The sequence below is a fragment of the Henckelia pumila genome, chromosome 1, assembly GCF_033568475.1.
Source record: "Henckelia pumila isolate YLH828 chromosome 1, ASM3356847v2, whole genome shotgun sequence".
NCBI classification, from domain to species: domain Eukaryota; kingdom Viridiplantae; phylum Streptophyta; class Magnoliopsida; order Lamiales; family Gesneriaceae; genus Henckelia; species Henckelia pumila.
The window spans coordinates 129,706,704-129,725,669 of NC_133120.1; the positions used below are offsets into that span (position 1 = coordinate 129,706,704).

Sequence of the window (18,966 nt, forward strand, 5' to 3'; positions counted from 1 at the left end):
CTCAAAAAGAGAGGACAAGAGTCCTTGTACGCTTGAGATTGATCGGAAGACAAAGCCGAAATAGTAAGAGTGTGTGCCACTTGATTAGCGGATCTCCTATAGGCTATAATGATGGACATTAAGTTTCGGATTTTGCAAACAGATATGATGAGTAGTTTTTTTTTTCTTTTCTTGATCTAGTAACCTTTTGTGATTCGGCTACAAGCCAAATAATTTATTTTCAATATGTATTACATCACCCACTTTATTCACACAAAAACTCGATCGTCTCACGGAAATTTAGAGAGACGAATCTTCGACCCGACCCAATCTATAAAAAAAATATTATTTTTTACGGCAGATATGAACCAAGTCGATATGTCTCACAAATATAAATCCATAAGATATCTCACATAAGGCTTATTCCTTCATGTGTTGATGGATTAACAATACAACATTAATAACAAATATTAAAGGTTCAATAAAACTTCTTGTTTGAAATGGCTCAAAAAAGCTACCACTTTAGTAGTGCCCCGTGAATTATTTTCACATTTTGCATGATATTTTTTTAATACTATTTCGTAAGATAAAAAGAAATTACACCAACAAAACTCGAAAGAAACGAGTATGTTGGTTGTTTTAACATGGCTTAGGTTGGTTCACCCCACTTCAAGGAAGCCTTTTTGTGTTATTCTTGTCACGACATAAGTGTATGGGGAATCAAGAACTGCCCCAAAGCATATAATATTCTTGAAAATCAACTAAGTTCCAAACATGCCCTAACAAAGCCAAACAATGGGCCATCACTTTTGTTCCTTAGTGCGTTCCAAGTGTGGGAATAACAAGAAAATTCTCCCACATGCTTCCAACATTCAATTCCTTTTCTTCTGCGGAGCTAAAACAACTTTAGTTTGGTATTATCTTCTCCTATCAAGGAAAAAAAAGAGCAAGGGATAAAAGGAAAAGTCCAAAGGAAGACATCAGAATCCTAAGAAAGATGGCACTGATCTTGAATTCTTCCTCACCTAATTTGATACAATATACAAAAATTAACTAATATTTGTTGGATCTTATCTAAATCGGAATTTTTCATCTGGGTTTCAACTTTCAAGGTTTGCAAGTGTTCTGATCAACATGTGATGTTCCAAAGTCCGAGAGGAACGAAGACGAAGTTCGTTACAGAAAATTATGCATTTATGACAATTCTAGTGTATTCAAACCCCAACAGAATCTACGGGGAGAGAAGTTGGAACAAACAGGGAAATATTTTGAAAATCTTGACAGATTCAAATGCAACTCCTCCAAGTTTTGCGAGTATGTCTGTTTAGTTAACCCTTGAATTCTCGAAAGATGGCAGTAGGAGTTAGATCCTCTCTGTTTCCTTAGGCACCTGCAATCAAATATCAGCAAGTTTGCTGGTAGTTCATAGCAATTTGAATATAATGTTTTCCAAGACGTACTTTAGAAATGGAAACAGGGATGCATCGTTGTTCCGAAGCAATAAACTAGAAAAACTAAATAAATGCTCACCTTTAGTATTATTTCGTCTGAGATGAGCGAGGGAGACAGCAATCTGCGCACCAACTTGTGCATTATTTTTTACAAGAGCTATATCTAACATCTCCATTAAGGAAATTGAAAAAATCAGATATTCGACGTCCATCAAGCAATAAATAAAATTATTTGGTTAGTGATGCAATAGTATCTGACAAAGAATACTTGAAGCAAGGGAGGCTCCTCCGGTCAGTTCGTTTACTTTAGCAAGTAAGAAAGGAGTTTCAGCGCTGCCAGTTACATGCTGCTCCCTGTGTCACTCAAATGAAATATAATATATATATATATATATATATATATGTATATATATATATATATATATGTATATATATATATATATGTATATATATATAAGATAGGAATATTAGCCTGATCATCATTATTTCACATATTTGATGACGAGTTTTACCGAGCTTCCTTCAGAGCTTTCTGTATGGCCGATTCAATTTTATTTCCTGAAGCAGAATGTTCTCTAGGAATAGGTACCGCTATCAGGATTCCAGATCCGAGCTCAAGATTTGTGTTCGAATCTATAGTGATTGAGAATCTTACTAAGCACAGTAATATTATTAACTGCGGAAAAATAAAGAAAGCGGAATGCTCCCTACCTATTAGTCGAGCACAATCCTCAGGTGAGTCAACACGACAAGGTGCCTGAAATTTTATAGTAAACTATCAACAGTTTTTTTCCTGGAAACAACTAAAGCAAGCTAAATATTGATACCGAGAGAATCCCACAGTTTTTGGTAACACAGACACAACACAAGCTGAATTAGAAAAATTCACCTCCTCAGAAAAAAAAAAAAAAAAGAAACATTCACAAAACAAAACCAGGAACCAGTTCTAAATTTTACATAACATTGATAAGCATTATAAAATGGAAAAAAATGGAAACGATCCTATGATGCTGCAGCACGTAATTTAAGACAGAATCATAAAAATCGTGGGACAAGGAATACCACAAATCTTTGGCTAGATTTATTATTTCAAAAAAAATTACCCTGCAACCACTTGTTTCAGAGAAAAAAGCAGGGAATTCATCGGTATTATATCCAGCCACACAAACTCCTTGAGTTTCCTGAAACACAACAGAAAATGATTGTGCATTCATTGCATAAGATTGTGTAACATGTGAAACAATAAAGGGTCATACCAAATATTCCAAAGTTCTTGGAATATCTAATATTGATTTTACACCGGCAGAAACTACAGCAACAGGGGTCCTTCCCAGCTCTGTGAGATCTGAAGAGATATCCATAGCTAACCAAAAAAAAAAACAGGAAACAAAAATCACATACCAAATCAGGACGAGTTAATACAACAAAAATCACATAAATGTCGTGCCTATTCTCGACAGAACAAAAGGTTCAGTTTATATCAGGTAGTTGTTCCAGTAATTTTTTCTCTTGAATTTTCCAAAAATAGTTGACTCTCACTGATTTTGCATACTATGCACAAAATGATTCAACAATTAAGCTATTTCGCAAATGAATGAGCTCAGCATGGTTTTAACTCCATTCTACGAAATATTTTACTTTTTGGTTTCAACCAATCAAGCAGCGCACCGAATTGAAATCATAACTGAACATATAAAAACAAATGCAATTATAATATATACACAGAACATCAAATTACACCACATCTTTTTATGAGATACTTCATATCAAGAAGCACCCCAAATATTTTTCAATATATAAAATAAAATAATCACAAAACATACTACTCTGTCCATGTCTGTGAACTCCACCAATGCCACCAGTAACAAATACTTGAATGCCCACCTGCAATAATTGAAGTCTCGACAGTTGGCAGCATAACTATTTGCCTTAAAGGAGTGTTTGTAAGAAGGAAAGACACGTAATAAATGATTATTACAAAGCAAGGAATACCATGGAAGCAAAAAACATTGTAGCAGAAACCGTTGTCGCGCCATTCCCTCTAGTAGCTACCTGAAATGTTTTTTGTTATTCAAACTCCGAGATACTAGTTAGCTTTATGAGGGAAACAAATCCAAGTTCAGGTATTGCATGCAGTTGACATGTATTGTGAAGCAATAAATTTGAAGAATCAGGTGGTTGACAATAATCATAGAATGAAGTCATACCAATATAGGGAATGAGTGAAAATATGATGGCAAGATGTTAGATAACCTGTTGCGATCCATCAAGCCCAATTGCGCACGAGCAAGAGCCCAACAAGCCCAACAAATCAAGAGGATGTTGCATATTGTCGACAGGCCCAGGGAAGATACAAGAAGAGTCCAGCAGATTGAAGTTTATCGTTTTATCTTTCGGTTGTAGCATTTCAATAAATTTCTATCTCTTTACCATTTTGTTTGTTAAAAGTTTGAAGAAAGGGAATTATCACGCAGGATAATTCTTAGATTTAGGATGCGGTATTTTGAAGTTTCAAGGACTCTTTCTTGCATATATATTCGACACGAAGCAACAAATATTCAAGTTTGAATTCCAAAAATTTCTCTTGTTACAGGAGATCATGGGGATCTCTCAAATTGGAACCAACCCACATTACAAAAAAGGTAAGAAAGGAAGAAAAACATCTAAGCACACCAACATTACAGATTTACACGATCAACCATTAGTTAGACCCATAACGAGATCGCAGATTCGTGCACATAACATAATCACCCCTAGTCATCAGGATTTTATTAACTTTTCAAAACAGACCATTCACTAACATTTAAAAAACAAAAAATAAAAAGGAAGGAAAAGGACAAAATTGAAGTTTTCATCAGGCATCTTCTAAGCATGGCAACCAAAATTGAAAAAAGTTTTGAATTTGCCATGGCGCAATCAAGAACTGAAAATTTTGAGAGTGGGGACCAAATAATAAAACCAATGCAGAAAACAAAGTGTAACCTATCTTTAAATACTCACAACATGGGCGATGTCTCTACGAGCTGTCTTTCGAGCTTTTCTTCCCAGAATGGCCAACCTTTCAAGTTCTTCCGAGCTTAAACCTACAAATTTAAAGCTTCTTCACAAATCAGATGATTGTCGCCATCTTGTTCCCTCCGGTATACAGGAAGAAAAGTAACAGGAAAAACTCAGAAGAAATTAACCAAATAATAGTAAAAGAACGTGAATTTCAAACATTCAGAAGAAAATCCAAGTTCACTGCAGACATTTCCTCCCCACAATCCCCCACACAGCTAAAAATAGAAAAGTAGAAGACAGGGTAAATGCCGGCTTGACCGTCCAATATTTGAAAATTAAATAATAGTTAACAAGACAATTACACAGTACAATATATAGCGAGAATTCACTTCCCATCGATGCAAAAAACATGACATTCAACATGAGACGAGAGAATGGCAGAACTCATAAAAAGTGAGATGAAGATAAGATATCTAATCCGCTGATACTAATCAAGCAAAACACACAATATTTTCCGACAAAAGAGCTGGCTCTCACAAGATAACGCATGGCAGCGGAAAAAGAAGTTAATTTTAGAAGGTAATAACCATATAATACTTATTCTATGAAGGAATTTATACTGAAGTTGTGACAAATTCTGTCAACCAGAATTGCATCCAAATATTCTAAACTGGTTCCGAAAATCTTGTTCTACTTGTTTAGATCTACAATTATGTCTGCATCAATATCTATCTCTAAGTATTAGCTCATTTCTTTTGAACAATAAAGTAAGGTTTGGATTCACTAACTTAACTCTTAATTCTTATGGTATCCAAAAACTCCATAATGGACTCATAGCGCAAATTATGAGTTTCTGAAAGAGAGGTAAAAAACCAATTTGGAACTCCAAGCGACTCAAAGTGAACTGAGACAAAGTTTTGAATAAACACCTACGCAGGGTATGCCATCCAAAATAGCAATTGTTGCTGGTATAGCTTCGTTTTGTCTCACAATTGCCTCCACCTCTCTTGCAGTCTCAAGATTCTGAGGATATGGCATTCCTAAGTACATAATATTAGAAAAACAATGAAATGTCAGAGTATATTAAACGATGAGGGCTATCATGGTAGAAATTAATAAAAAGCAAGTTAACTCTCATTTTTTAAATAGGGGATTATATGATCAAATGACAATTAAACCAGGAAATACAAAGGCCGAAACATGGCTTATTTTATTATTTTATAGAAATGCACTAATGAGGATATTGATGTGTAAATGTCTCACATCGGTTGGATAAAATTCCTGGGTGTTGCGTGTATGGAGTTGGACAACCTTCCCCCATTGAGCTAGTTTTTGGGGTTGAATTAGGTCCAAGTCTACCTTCTTAACATGGTATCAGAGCCAAGGTTAATTGTCTGATGGATAAAATTCCTAGGAGTTGCATATATGAACTTGGACAGCCCTCCCCCTTAAGCTAGCTTTCGGGGTTGAGTTGGGTCCAAGTCCACATTCTTAACATAGGAGGAAAGACTTCAATATACAAGGATTTTGTTCATGAAAGATGATTGAGTTGTATTCTGACAAACATAACATTCTAAATATGACCTACCTTAAATGGATTCACTACTCGCATAGAAAAATTCAACCAAAGCCAATTGGGCCCTATTTTTCATTTTGTTCTGCACTTAGTGTTGATAAAGAATTTGAGCAGGAATGAGAAGCTTTCAAATCATACCATGAGATATTATGGTGGACTCGAGAGCAACCACAGCTTTCCCACCAGATAAAGCTTCTGAAACTTCACTGGAAATCTTAATTAATTTTTCACCCTATACACACAATACATACATCAGTCTACCAGAGCCCCAAAACAGAAAAAGTTTCACATGGTGATCATTAAGCATGAGGAAAAAAGTAAACAATTCAAAATCACAATCCTAGCCAAGCATGAAGATTTGAAGTAAAACAACAAAATGAGACAACTTTCTACATGCACAGAAACATTCACTTCATATGGTGGACAAACCGGAGAAGAATGAGGACGTTTCACTTGTTTGTATCTTACTCATCATTTTTTCCACGACTTCGTTGCAACCTTTTGATATCTACCAGTTTGGATGCATAAGTTAAAGATTAAAATAGCATTTTATTGAGGCCCAATTTTTGTAAGTGCTTCTTTTATATAAAATATAAGAATTTTCTGGCTATAGGATTTTCTACTAGCTTTTCCAAAGTTCGTGACTTTTTCTTTTTTCTTTTTATCTAAATGCCACTTTCTAATAGCCCTCCAACTCACCCAGACAAAGCAAACAGAAAGAATATACAGAGTCGAATTTAGGAAATGAGAAATCTCTACATCCTCCAAGATCATAAATCTTGGCCAAGGAACTCTGATTTCTCAATAAAAAAAAAAAACTTGACAGCAGTTTTTAATATGAACATCAAAACATCAGTTGACACCTTGATCATAGTTGCTGGAATTTGCTGGGTCTGCCCAGCACCACAAACGATCATATAAGATATAATATCCATAAATGGGGCACAAAAATGATACCTTTGAGGTGAGATTTGAGGGGTTGAAGTGTTTCTCGATGTTGGATATTCTGGAGAGAGCGGAAGACGCCATTTTCCGCCCAGTCTCCCCGATCGATTGCTTATGGCATTAAAATGGAATTTGGAATTGAATTTTAAATCGATGGATTGAAATAGATGGAATTCAAATTCTATTTTGGGGTTTGAAAAAAAAAAATACATAGTGAAATAAATTTCACATAAATTTTAGGACAATGATATTTTGTAAAAAAAAAAATGTTAGAAAAACTTAAATTTATAACTAAATTTTATAAATTATTATTAGAAATAATTTTATTGTTTTTATAAACCCAAATCTCATGAAATCCCATGAAATCCGACCAATTTTGCAAGGATTTCACTTAGTTAAATGAAATCTCATCAAATACCAATCCAATTTTAAAATTTCATTTTGCCAAACATCAAAACAGTATTTGCAAATCCAAATCCCCTTCAAATTCAGTCCACCAAACACTACTAATTAGCGAAAGACGGTGAAAATAGAGTTCAAACTTTGATACGTGTAGTTGAATTTTACTCCCGAGTCCAAACTTCCAGTGATATGATCTTTATAGTTATTTTAAAAAAAATAAGATCTCATATTATCAGAATCGACAAGAAGACAAATTTTGAATTACAAGATCAATCAACTAAAAAAAATAAACTCCCGTGTTCCAAAACAAAAGAGGCGAGGGATGATATAGCAAAAGTGGCAAGCGAATGGGCTACTGCATTTGCCGACCTACGAACATTCAACTTGAACCAATAAAGTTCGAATGTCTGTCGTTAATGCTTCAATATAACTAAGATCCTCTTCTGACCTTGTGACTGCTTGCACAGCTAAGAGAAAATTCGAAGTAATGCGGTGTACTCTTAAGTTACGTTCTACACTGGTCTTTAAACCCCCTTAGATCGCAGTTAGTTCAGCATAAACAACAAACTGGGGCCGATATATCTTCCTTCCAAACGCGGAACTGGTTGTCCTTCGTGATTTCTGACTACTCCACCGATAGCATAGATATTAGTACTCTCATAATATGCCGCATCAACGTCTAAGCGCAGCTGAGGGAACGAAGGGGCTGTCCACTTATCCTTGGATGGGCACAGTGCACGTGGGTGAGTCATGTTTAGTGCACGACGTGAAGCTTGGAAATCCCTTAACAAACCGTCACACCAATCCACGTTCAAAGTGATACTGCGGTCTGTAGTGTTATGCACAATATCAACCTCACTTTCCAAGTAGCCCAAGTGCGCATAGCAAAGAACTCAAAATCAGATTTGCTTAAGGAATCTTGCATCCAAAGAAATACATCTAGCGTGTGCAAATGCCCTGCCTTCTTTAAAAGTGGCCAAAAGCTCGTGAATTTCCAGCAAGGTTTGATGGTGGGGCAGAGGATTAGAGCATGACTGGTGGAATCACCTCGGTTGTGGCATAATGGACAAATACCCTTAACTGGGACATGATGGGCTTCCAAGTTTGCTTCCGTAGGAATAAGATTAAGTAATACTCGCCACCAAAATATACGAACTTTCGGAGGGATCGACAGAGCCCAGAGGAAGAGCCACCATCGTTTAGATCGAGTAGCCGAACAAGACGATGAGGGCTCATAAAAACCGATTTCCACTTTGTACCCATCTCGCACCGAATATTTACCTTTCGCATCATATCTCCAATATATAAAGTCCTCATGACGAGAGCTCGCTAGAGGAATATCAAGAATATCTCGGATAACATGTGGAGGGAATAGATTCCCTATCATTGTCTCATTCCACATACCATTCTCAATCTAGGTACTCACTTTGCTATACATCTCATGATATTGATGAAGATCCAGATTAGCGAAAGAATTCGGCACCCACCTATCACTGAAAGATCCAATCTGCATCCCATCACCCACTCGCCAACATAGTCCCTTTGCCAGTAAAGGCCTACTCCACAAGACCGATCTCCAGAAATAAGAAGGATTATTACCCAAGATGGCTGACATAACATCCCGTTGGCGAAAGTACCGAGCCTTCAAGACTTGTCCCAACAGCGATCCTGGGTTAGCGATGATGTGCCAGATTTGCTTTCCAAGTAAGGCCTTATTGAAAGCCTCCATCTCCCTAAATCCTGTGCCTTACATACACTTTTTTTTGCTAAGAGCCTTCCTCGTTTGCCAATGCATACTATTCTTACCCTCGTTAACACCCCACCAAAATTTAGAGCATTCACGTTCAATCTCACTACAGATGGATTTGGGTATGAAGAAATAGGACATGACATAAATGGAAATTGTAGTAGCCTAGCTACTATTTTTAAAACTAATCAATTTCCTAAAACATGATTAAGGAATTATCGAATGGGTTAAAGGAGCTTAAAATCGGATTCAGGACGTTCGAAAATAGTCCGGGGGAGTTCCTATTGTTCAGGTGTTCGGACGATCCAAACTGTGCTAAGCAAAGGGATCGGACCATCTGAACACTTCAGAAGCTAGACTGGAGTTCGGAGGATCCGGGGAGATCGGATGATCCGAAGATGAGATCGGACGATACGATCTTGTGCAGATAAGAGATAAAAGATTTGATTTGATAGCATCAAGAGATCGGACAATCCGAAGGTGGGTCGGACGATCCAATTTGTTGTCGGCAGTTGGCAGGACACGTGTTCGGAGAGGGTTGATAAGAAGGGATCGAACGATCCAATCTCGGATATCGGATCATTCGAACTCCGCCTATATATAGGGGCCGAGAGCTTCCATTTCATTTGCCAATTTCCAACTTTCTTCTCTAGTTTCTAGCTAGTTTTTAGGGTCTTTTAGGCGTTCTTCTCGAAGCCAAGGGGCGACGGAGCGCTGCCGAAATAGTAGCAGAGTTGTGCCAAAGTTTTGGGGATATCGCCATCAGTGGACTAACGACGGACGCAGGTATACTACTAGACTCAGATAAATTTAAGTGAGTATCTATTAGTCTTGTTAAGATTTTTAGAGAATAAATAATGATGCAATGATTGTTTGCTTATAGGCTTGGACTAGAGGAGTTGTACTGCTAGGTTGCTTACTTGAGGTACGGACATACTATCCGAGATATCATAACTGAGTATGCATGTTCTATATTTGCATGATTTATGTTAGACTTGGCCACGGGCCGGGTCCGGTTTGGTATTTTACCAACCATTATAACCGACCCGCCCATGGTTGGTTCCGGTCCGAGTTGGTAAACCAGAGGTTTCGGTCCGGGTCCGGTTAACCACCGGTTTCGGGTCCGGGTCAACCATTGTTTTTTTTTTAAATTTTTTTTTACAATTGAACTTTAAAAAATTCTATCGAATATTTCATTATCTCAATAAAAAATATATTACATTTATTCAATAAAACATATATACATTTAAACTTTTAACATCTTATAATATTACATTTATTCAATAAAAAAATATATGGCATTTCAAATTTCAACATTTTATATTAAAAACTCTATCTATCTCAATAAAAAAATATATTACATTTCAAATTTTCACATCTTATATTAAAAATTATATCTATCATAATTAAAAATTTATTACATTTATTTAATAATATATATATATATATATATATATATTTCAACTTTCAACATCTTATATTAAAAACTCTATCTATCTCAATAAAATTTTTTATTACATTTCAACTTTAAACATCTTGTATAAAAAATTTATTACTTTTAATTATATTCAATCGCATTCTATTAGCCAATGGCAAGAGTGATGCCCCAATACCATCTGGTCATGGTTCCGGGTCAAACCCATTAACCCGGTCTGAATACCACGGGCCGGTTTCGGGTTTTACCCGGCCCTTGGCCAGGTCTAATTTATGTGGCATTGATTTTATGTGCATTTATTATGTTAAGGATATTATGCTGCATACATTATCATGTTGGAACTTTATTATTGTTATACCCAGTAGAGGGGTCGCTCAGCCCCATTATTATTGTGGATGTATGTCATGGATTTGGATCCGAATATGTCCATGGTTTATGGTATGGGAGTGCCTCATGATACGACAGTCCATCGTACTACATATCATGATGCCTTTGACTGAGCAGTAAAAACTGATAGGTTTTCCCGATACCTTTCACTTGCATTATGCATTCATAGCACATGGCTACTCAAACTTTCGTAGTGGGATTTTTATGCTCACGTCCGTGGTTTTGTTCTGGACACCCCATTCCACGGGGCAGGACTTAGGTTGGACGGACCGGGTGGTAGCTGTCGTTGAACAGCAGGGAGGATTGTTCTTTACCAAGTTTCTGTTGTTGGATTTTAGGAGTACTTTCGATGGGGTTGTATAACAATATTGGTTTATTGCAGTATGAAATTTAGGAACTGGTTGTTCTGCCGGTAGTAATTTGGTTTTATTATTAAGTTTCAGCTGGATTATTTGATTTTGTTATTTAAGTATAATTGCATGCTTTAAGCTTTGTTTAATTAGTGATTTCGGGAAGGGTCACTATAGGAATCGCTCGGCATACTTAATCAAGGTCTCCTTACCCCCTGACGAGAATATCTTGTTCTTCCACCCTTGCATACGTTTACTGATCCTCTCCACTTATTATCGAAACTGCAACTTTTTACTCCGCATAGAAAATACTGGCAAGGATATGGCTGTAGCTTAAGAATAAGAGTCACCACAGTTTCGTTCCAAGCTTTGATATCCTCGTTCCAAGCTCTGATATCCCTTTCTTCATTAAGGAATTGTAATATTGCTGATGAAATCTCTCTACTGACAATATCCCAGAACTTCTAATAGAAGAAGACACACATCCCGTCCGGACCTGGAGCTTTATCTGGGTGAATATCATATAAGTTCTTCCTCACCTCCTCCTCCGTAAAAGGCGCACAGAGGAGTTAATTCATAGTGGCATCTATCTTGGGCGATACATAATCTAGGATCTGACATCTATCCTCAATGGTAGGATTATCTGACCGAAAAAATTGTGTGAAGTAATTCTCAACAATTTCCACCATACTGCTTTTGTATGTACACCAATCCCTATGAGATGACACCAGCTCTTTAATAAGGTTTTGAGCTCATCTAGCTGAAGCCTGGGCATGAAAATATTTCATATTGCGATCTCCAGAGGCTAACCAGTTTGCCCTACTTCTCTGCTTCCAATACATTTCTTCCTTAGAAACCAGACACCCGATCTCACACTCCAGGTCACCAATGCATTTCTCAGAAGAATGCCAAAGAGATTGAGATCTGATGGGGTTCAACTCTTTACGTTTATTTTGCAGAAGCCGAGGGATGTGGTGGAAGCGATTACCAGCCCATACCCGGAGAACTTCCTTGCAACTTAGCAATCGATTAGGAAATGATATGGCTGTATCCAAACTGTTCCAACCTTGTGTCACTATATCATGACAATAATTCTTTGTCACCCAGTTGGGTTTAAACCGAAACACGTCTCTTCTGCTGATTCGATTCTCTGAGCTGAATGATTATGGGTCGATGGTCAGAGTGGTAAAGTTCTAAAGACTGTGCAGCTGCTGTTCGGTACATGAGCCGCCACTCAAACGAAGCCACATACCGATCAATTCGTTCAAAAATGATGTGTTCGACCTCTCTTCGATTTATCCAAGTAAAGAATTCTCCACTGCCGTGTAGGTCCAGCAGGGAGCAATCATCAAGTGTTTCTTTGAATGCCCTCGTCTGAGAAATTGGCCGAGGGTACCACCCATTTTTTTTTTTGTTTTTGTTTTTATTATTTACCAAAATAACACTCACTTTGTGCAGCATAATAGTAATATTAATAAATACAGTAGGTTTATTTTGAAACGGTCTCACGGATCTTTATTCGCGAAACGGGCCAATCATACTCATATTTACAATAAAATTAGAATTTTGAGCATAAAAAGTAATAATTTTTCATGGATAACCCAATTAAAAGATCCATCTCACAAAAGTAACGCATGAGACCGTCTCACCGAGTTTTTGTGTAATAAATAATACAAATATTCAAAAAATAGTTTTACCGAGCTATTTTATATTAACAAATTTCTTTTCATCCTCTCAATTATTTTTTACCATTTCAATTTTAAAAATAAAAATGTTATTTACACTCCAAAAAATATTAAGCACACTTCATTTCATCAGTTTATTTTATAAATTGACATTATTGTCATTTCATGTTCTTTTCTAATTTTGTGATGATAATCTATCATTTTGAATTTTACGCATTTTCTATTTCATTTCATTTAATGACAAAACACTATATTCAATATATATAAACTATAAAATAAAAATTTCATATATGATAATTTTTTTAAAATGAAACTAATTTTCAAATTGAAAAATGTTTTATATCATAAATCATCTTCAAATATCATCTCATTATCATGGAATGACATATTTTATTTAAAAAAAAATCTCAAATAAGTAATGTCACTACTCAATAGAAATGAAACAACTCCGACTTCTAAATAGTAAAAATTTTTTTAAATAAAAATAATAATACTAATATATATATGCCCATACATATATGTATAAATACTTAAAATAACATTTAATTAAAAACATGAAAAATAACTTAAATGAGTATAAATAAAAATCCTGTACCAAATACCACTGAAATAAATTTCAACATTCTAAATTTGAAATAAACCATAACAAATAATTTACCATGCAATGCATAATAAAAATAATATGTTCAAACCACCATAAAAACATAAATATGCGGAAAAACTTGTTTTAAAAGAAGACTGTAAAAATTCCCATAACATGAAATTAACATCGGTCACGGGCGCCGTCTGTACGGAAACTCATAGGCCCTCACCGTCGGTCGGATCTACCGTATCATCATCATAGTCATGCTCACATGCACCATATAAGCGTAGTGAGCCTAGAAGCTCAACATATTTTATCTCATAACATAACAAGTTTTAAAATCACACAAGCACATAATCATACTATTCATCATTGACATGCATGCATGATCTTAAAATAATGCATCATAAAATCTTCCATATCATACTTTCATCATAAATTATACTGTGCTATATCATAAAATACATATCATAATTGAGCATGTAATAATCATAAATAACAGTGTAGGTCATATCTATGAGTGTGGCTCATAGTCAAGAGCGACTGATCAGTCTAAGAACCATCGTACGTGGCGGTGAATAAATTCACCTCTATGCCGGTAGTAGAACTACCTTTGTGTCAGTGGTAAAACCACCTCTATGCCGGAAGTAGAACTACCTATGTGCTGGTGGTAAATCACCTCTGTGCTGCCACATCACTTCAATTTCCATAAAACATTTTTCATGCTCAAACATTAATATATAATTCATCATAAAATTATTTCATGTACGTATGCACTTAAAATATGTCCATAATATATATTTAATTAATTTTCATAATATTTATACTTGTACATAAAATAAGGATAATTCATAACATAAATTAAATATATATTCCGGACTCAATAATTTTTCATGGGATTTTCCAGACTCCTGATCCCTTAGACTTAAGTCCATAATTTTAAGACTGACTCATTAACTTAACTAAAGCCCAAATTTCACAATTAGACCCAAATAATATACTTAAACATAATTGGGCCCAAATAAAATATTTAAGCCCAATAACTAGCCCAAGCTCATTATTAATCACTGACAGGCCCAAAAATTCACAGACAGGCCCAATAATTTCCATGGACTCCCAAGCCCATGAAAATTATTGGCATAATTAAATAAATATTTTAAGGCTTAACTAAATTAATTAAAAGCCCAAATAATATTTATAATATGAAACTTAACCCAAATAACACACTTAAACTAATAATTACTTAAAAAAGTAAAAATACCCGATCCCGACTAACATAACCCGGACCCGGACCCAAATAACTTGACCCATGACCATACGGACCCAACCCGGACCCCCAGACACGACCCGGCCCGTCCTCCATCCCAAAACCCGAACCCCTCCCCTTTCTCCCTTACGGCCGTGAGCAGCAGGCCTTTATGGCCTGCTGCCGGCCTGCTTTGGCCGCCCCTGGCCGGAGCACCACCACCTAAACCTTTCCCACACCTAGATGTTTCCATCAATCCAAGAACCAACCCAAACCATGACCTGGAGGAAGAGAACAAAACCTTGCAACCATGCTGTTTCCCAGCTCGCGTGCAGACAGGAGCAGCTGCCATATTTTCAATCTTGCAGCCTGATCCGACCACCAATGACCACGAAACCACTTCAAAAACTTAGCCAACATCTAGGAGGTTCAAACACATGAAGTCTTACCCCAATCTGTGGCTTGAGGAGGGAGAACGAACACTTCTTCCCCGTAACCCTAAGCTGCGCTCCCATGAACACCAGAAGAAGGAAGCTTCGTTTCCAGCCTAGATCAGCCTCAAACCCCGACCTAGATTTACCATAGGGACCATGATACACCCCTTTAACCTCTAGTTAGAAGCCCAGATCCTCACCTTGCATAAAAAAACGTGGCCATGCATGTGAAAATCAGGCAAAAGAGTGAGTTGTTCATGTTCTAACCATGGATCTTCAAGTATTTCGAAATGTTCAGAAAATACATGATTTTTTAGATATAAAAACGTGTACATAGCTTATATGGTGGAAAAGAAGAGAATTCTACATGCCTTTGATGAAGATTTGAATAAAAATGGGGCTTTTGACGCGTGTACGACGCTCCGGGACGAACGGATCTTCAAACCTGAATAAAAATCCTTAAGGTTCGGCTATGCATGGAGGCTGGTTTTCAGATGAAGAACGTGAAGAAGATGCTGATGGAGGCGGCTAAGGGCTTGGGGCATGGGATTAGGGTAGATATTAGGATATAAGTTAATTACCATAACACTAATTAATTATATTAATTAATATACCATAAAAATAAAATTTAAAACTCATAAATAAAATATTAATCTGATAATAAAACCAAAATCCCGAAATATTCAATTAAGATATATATATATATACTTATAAATAATAAAATTTTCATGAAATAATACCTTAAATTAATATTTTAAGGCCCATAAAACTCTCATAAAATATTTTGGATGAAAATCCAATATCTCGTTTGTCCATGATCCCGTCTACGAGATTTAATAAATAATTTACTCAAAAATCTAAAAATTCAATAATGGCGGGTTAAATGCTAAAATAAACTTTAAATCATGCACATAATTCACATAATATCACATAAATATCATTTAACCCAAATTCTAAATTTTTAAATAATTAATTTTCTAATTATGCATGCGGATTTACGTAGGAAAAATTCCGGGTGTTATAATTCTCCCCCCTTTTAAATTGAATTTCGTCCTCGAAATTAAGGTACTTACCCAAACAACTCCGTTAGCGAGTTCTCATGTCGGCCTCAGTCTCACAGTAGCTTCCTCCTCAGAGTGATTCAGTCACTGGACCTTGACCATCGGTATGACTCTCGTCCTAAGTCTCCGCTCTTCCCTAACCAAAATACGAACTGGCCTCTCCTCGAATGCTAGCTCTGGCGTCAACTGTAGATGCTCATATTTCAAAACTTGCGACGGATTCGTGATGTACCTCCAAAGCATGGACACATGAAACACGTTGTGCACTGCCGCAAGACCTGGTGGTAGCGCCAAACGATAGGCCAACGTGCCAACCCTCTCCAAAATCTCGAATGGACCAATGTACCTCGGATTAAGTTTGCCTCTCCTACCAAAGTGCATCACACCCTTCATAGGAGACACTTTCAGAAACACATGGTCACCCACAGAAAACTCAAGATCTCGTCGTCTCCTTTCAGCATAACTCTTCTGACGACTCTGAGCAGTCCTTATACGGTCAGAATCTGTGTCACAATATCAGCAGTCTGCTGCACTATCTCGGGTCCCAGTAAAACTCTCTCCCCGACTTCATCCCAGTGTACTGGAGATCTACATCTCCTCCCGTAAAGAGCCGCATAAGGAGTCATACCTATAGACACCTGCTAACTTCCGCTTGTGAATTTATTAATTCGTAAGAACAACAATTGACTAGATTAAATACAACCGTTTGTATTTGTATTGTTTAGCTTTATCAATTTCACTAGTTTGAATGCTACATTGGGTTTAAACCTTAATCGCTTGTATTTGGATTAAATTATTGGTAAGGGTTGATTTAGAACGCTTGTGTCAAATTAACTAAAATTAAGGTGAAATAGAAATTAAATTTTCAATGATGAATATTCAATGAAAATTAATTATTTTTAAAGAATCGATGATTGAGTGAATAACTTCAAGGGCATAGTCGACTGATACCAAGACTTGTTTAATTCATTGATTTTTCATACTCTTAATATTGAATGTTAGTTAATAAAATTTGTTTTAAATTGCTTTTTATTTAAGTTAGTTAATTTCAAAATCCAAAAAACCTTTTTATTTATTTTCAGTAATTTTAAGAACACAAATAAATTTCACTTTCATCGTGGGAACGATCCCTACTCTCGCTACTACATGTTTATTTAGTTAATCTGAGTTGGGTTAATTTGGGCGTGATACGAATAAACGCTACCAGTGGGTTCAGTCTCTACCATGGTAGACTGTTCAGTTTAGTCCCCTAAACTGAATGCAGTTTACTTGATAAAATCAGTCTCGTTGTCTTTACCAATTTGATGACTTCAGTTAGGCTCTTGGTCAAAGTCAACTAAGTTTATGTAGCGCTTCAGTCTTGGTGCAGACATGTCCAGTTTACATCTTTAGTTTGGCTCTTGGAAAGAAATAGTTTACCTCGATATTTTGATTCTTTGTTTTGTCAACACCGAAACCATGAAATATTCCAACATAAGCAATGGTGATATGATATTATCTTGCCTTGTAGGCTTGGATTGTTAACAGTTGTTCTGTTGGACCAATAATTGAGGTACGTAAGTACTGAATGAGTTAGTCAGGTGAGTATGCATGTTTATGTGTTGCATTATTATATGGCATAAGATTCATGATATTACTGTTCATGATTTATATGCGGAATTTTCTTATCATGTTGAGCATGTGTATTCTTTCGAGACAACATGTTGTTTCCAGGGCCCCTCAACCCTAGGGTTTCTTTGTACGATTGAGTACCATGTGACACCCACCATATCGGCGGAGTAGCATGTGCGGTTCTACCCAAGACATTGATGGTCCAAGATCGAGGTTCAGTATGTGTGAAACCCACTGTATCTTCGGAACAACGTGCGCATTCTGAGAAAGTTATTTCATATATTGATCCCAGTTTACCATAGCATTCATTATTTCATGTTGCATGCATCATATAGACTTGTGTACTCGTAATTTGTGTTCTGGGAGTTAGCACTCACGTCCTTGCTGTTAGGATCGAAAATACGTGTGTAGAGGGGGTGAATACACACTTAAAAATATTTTAGAGCTACAATAGCTCGTTCTTGAAATGTTCAAAAATAAACCGAGCACCGATGAATTATATCGAGTTTGGTTTTCAAACCAAGCGGAATACACTCGAAATAATCCTTCGTAGAAACCCAATAAACATTTTATAAATCATTTGAAATAATGCAAGTTGAAATAATAAAAACAGTTTAGTTGAAGTATTTTATCAAACACTTTGTATGCAATATTTTGGTGTATGAAGAACACATAAAATGCTTCAACAATGCATCTTAAAACAGTGGCAATAATAATGCAAATGCGATAAACAAATAGACACGAATTTGTTTATGGATGTTCGGAGCTCAATCTCCTACGTCACCCCTTCTTCCACCTCGGAAGGATCCACTAGAAGACTTTGATTTATACAAACCCATTTGTACAAACCCAATCCAATTTAGGAATTATCCAATGCCTAAACAAGAACTCCTAGCCACTCTCGATTGCAGGCCTCAACCTCACAATCCGCATAATGTTTTACGTCTTTATGCCAAGACTACAAACACAATCATTAATGTCTTTGTGCTAAGACTTTCACTCAACTAATCTTGCAAAGCATGTCTCTCGTATGTGTGTGAGTGAGCTCTCTTCAAATGATATTCAACAATATTT

General features: G+C 36.3%; 1 protein-coding gene across 2 annotated transcripts; it reads right to left on the bottom strand.

The window, feature by feature from the left end:
* Window positions 1-976: 976 nt before the first annotated feature.
* Window positions 977-7,094, bottom strand: LOC140881885 (pseudouridine-5'-phosphate glycosidase). Of its 2 annotated transcripts, none has more exons than XR_012150080.1 (13): window positions 6,964-7,094; window positions 6,145-6,238; window positions 5,360-5,470; window positions 4,431-4,513; window positions 3,423-3,482; window positions 3,254-3,314; window positions 2,687-2,793; window positions 2,534-2,611; window positions 2,142-2,187; window positions 1,943-2,063; window positions 1,699-1,784; window positions 1,510-1,600; window positions 977-1,369 (listed from the first exon to the last, which is right to left on the bottom strand). XR_012150080.1 is itself a non-coding variant. In XM_073287528.1 (13 exons), the coding sequence occupies exons 1-13, from the start codon at window positions 7,033-7,035 to the stop codon at window positions 1,362-1,364; spliced, it is 1,011 nt and encodes a 336-aa protein (XP_073143629.1). In that variant the 5' UTR covers window positions 7,036-7,094; the 3' UTR covers window positions 978-1,361. The 2 variants fall into 2 exon arrangements, 1 of the variants encoding a protein (XP_073143629.1); XM_073287528.1 differs by having other exon boundaries at window positions 978-1,369; window positions 1,510-1,593.
* Between the last annotated feature and the right edge of the window lie 11,872 nt (window positions 7,095-18,966).

What these genes read in the sequence shown, in the direction of transcription:
- LOC140881885 (XM_073287528.1), bottom strand. Translation starts at nt 7,035, where the DNA reads ATGGCGTCTTCCGCTCTCTCCAGAATATCCAACATCGAGAAACACTTC. An exon ending in GTAGAGACATCGCCCATGTT is followed by an intron (nt 3,483 to 4,430) that starts GTGAGTATTTAA and finishes AAAACATTTCAG; the next exon opens with GTAGCTACTAGAGGGAATGG. An exon ending in GGATTGTGCTCGACTAATAG is followed by an intron (nt 2,064 to 2,141) that starts GTAGGGAGCATT and finishes CAATCACTATAG; the next exon opens with ATTCGAACACAAATCTTGAG.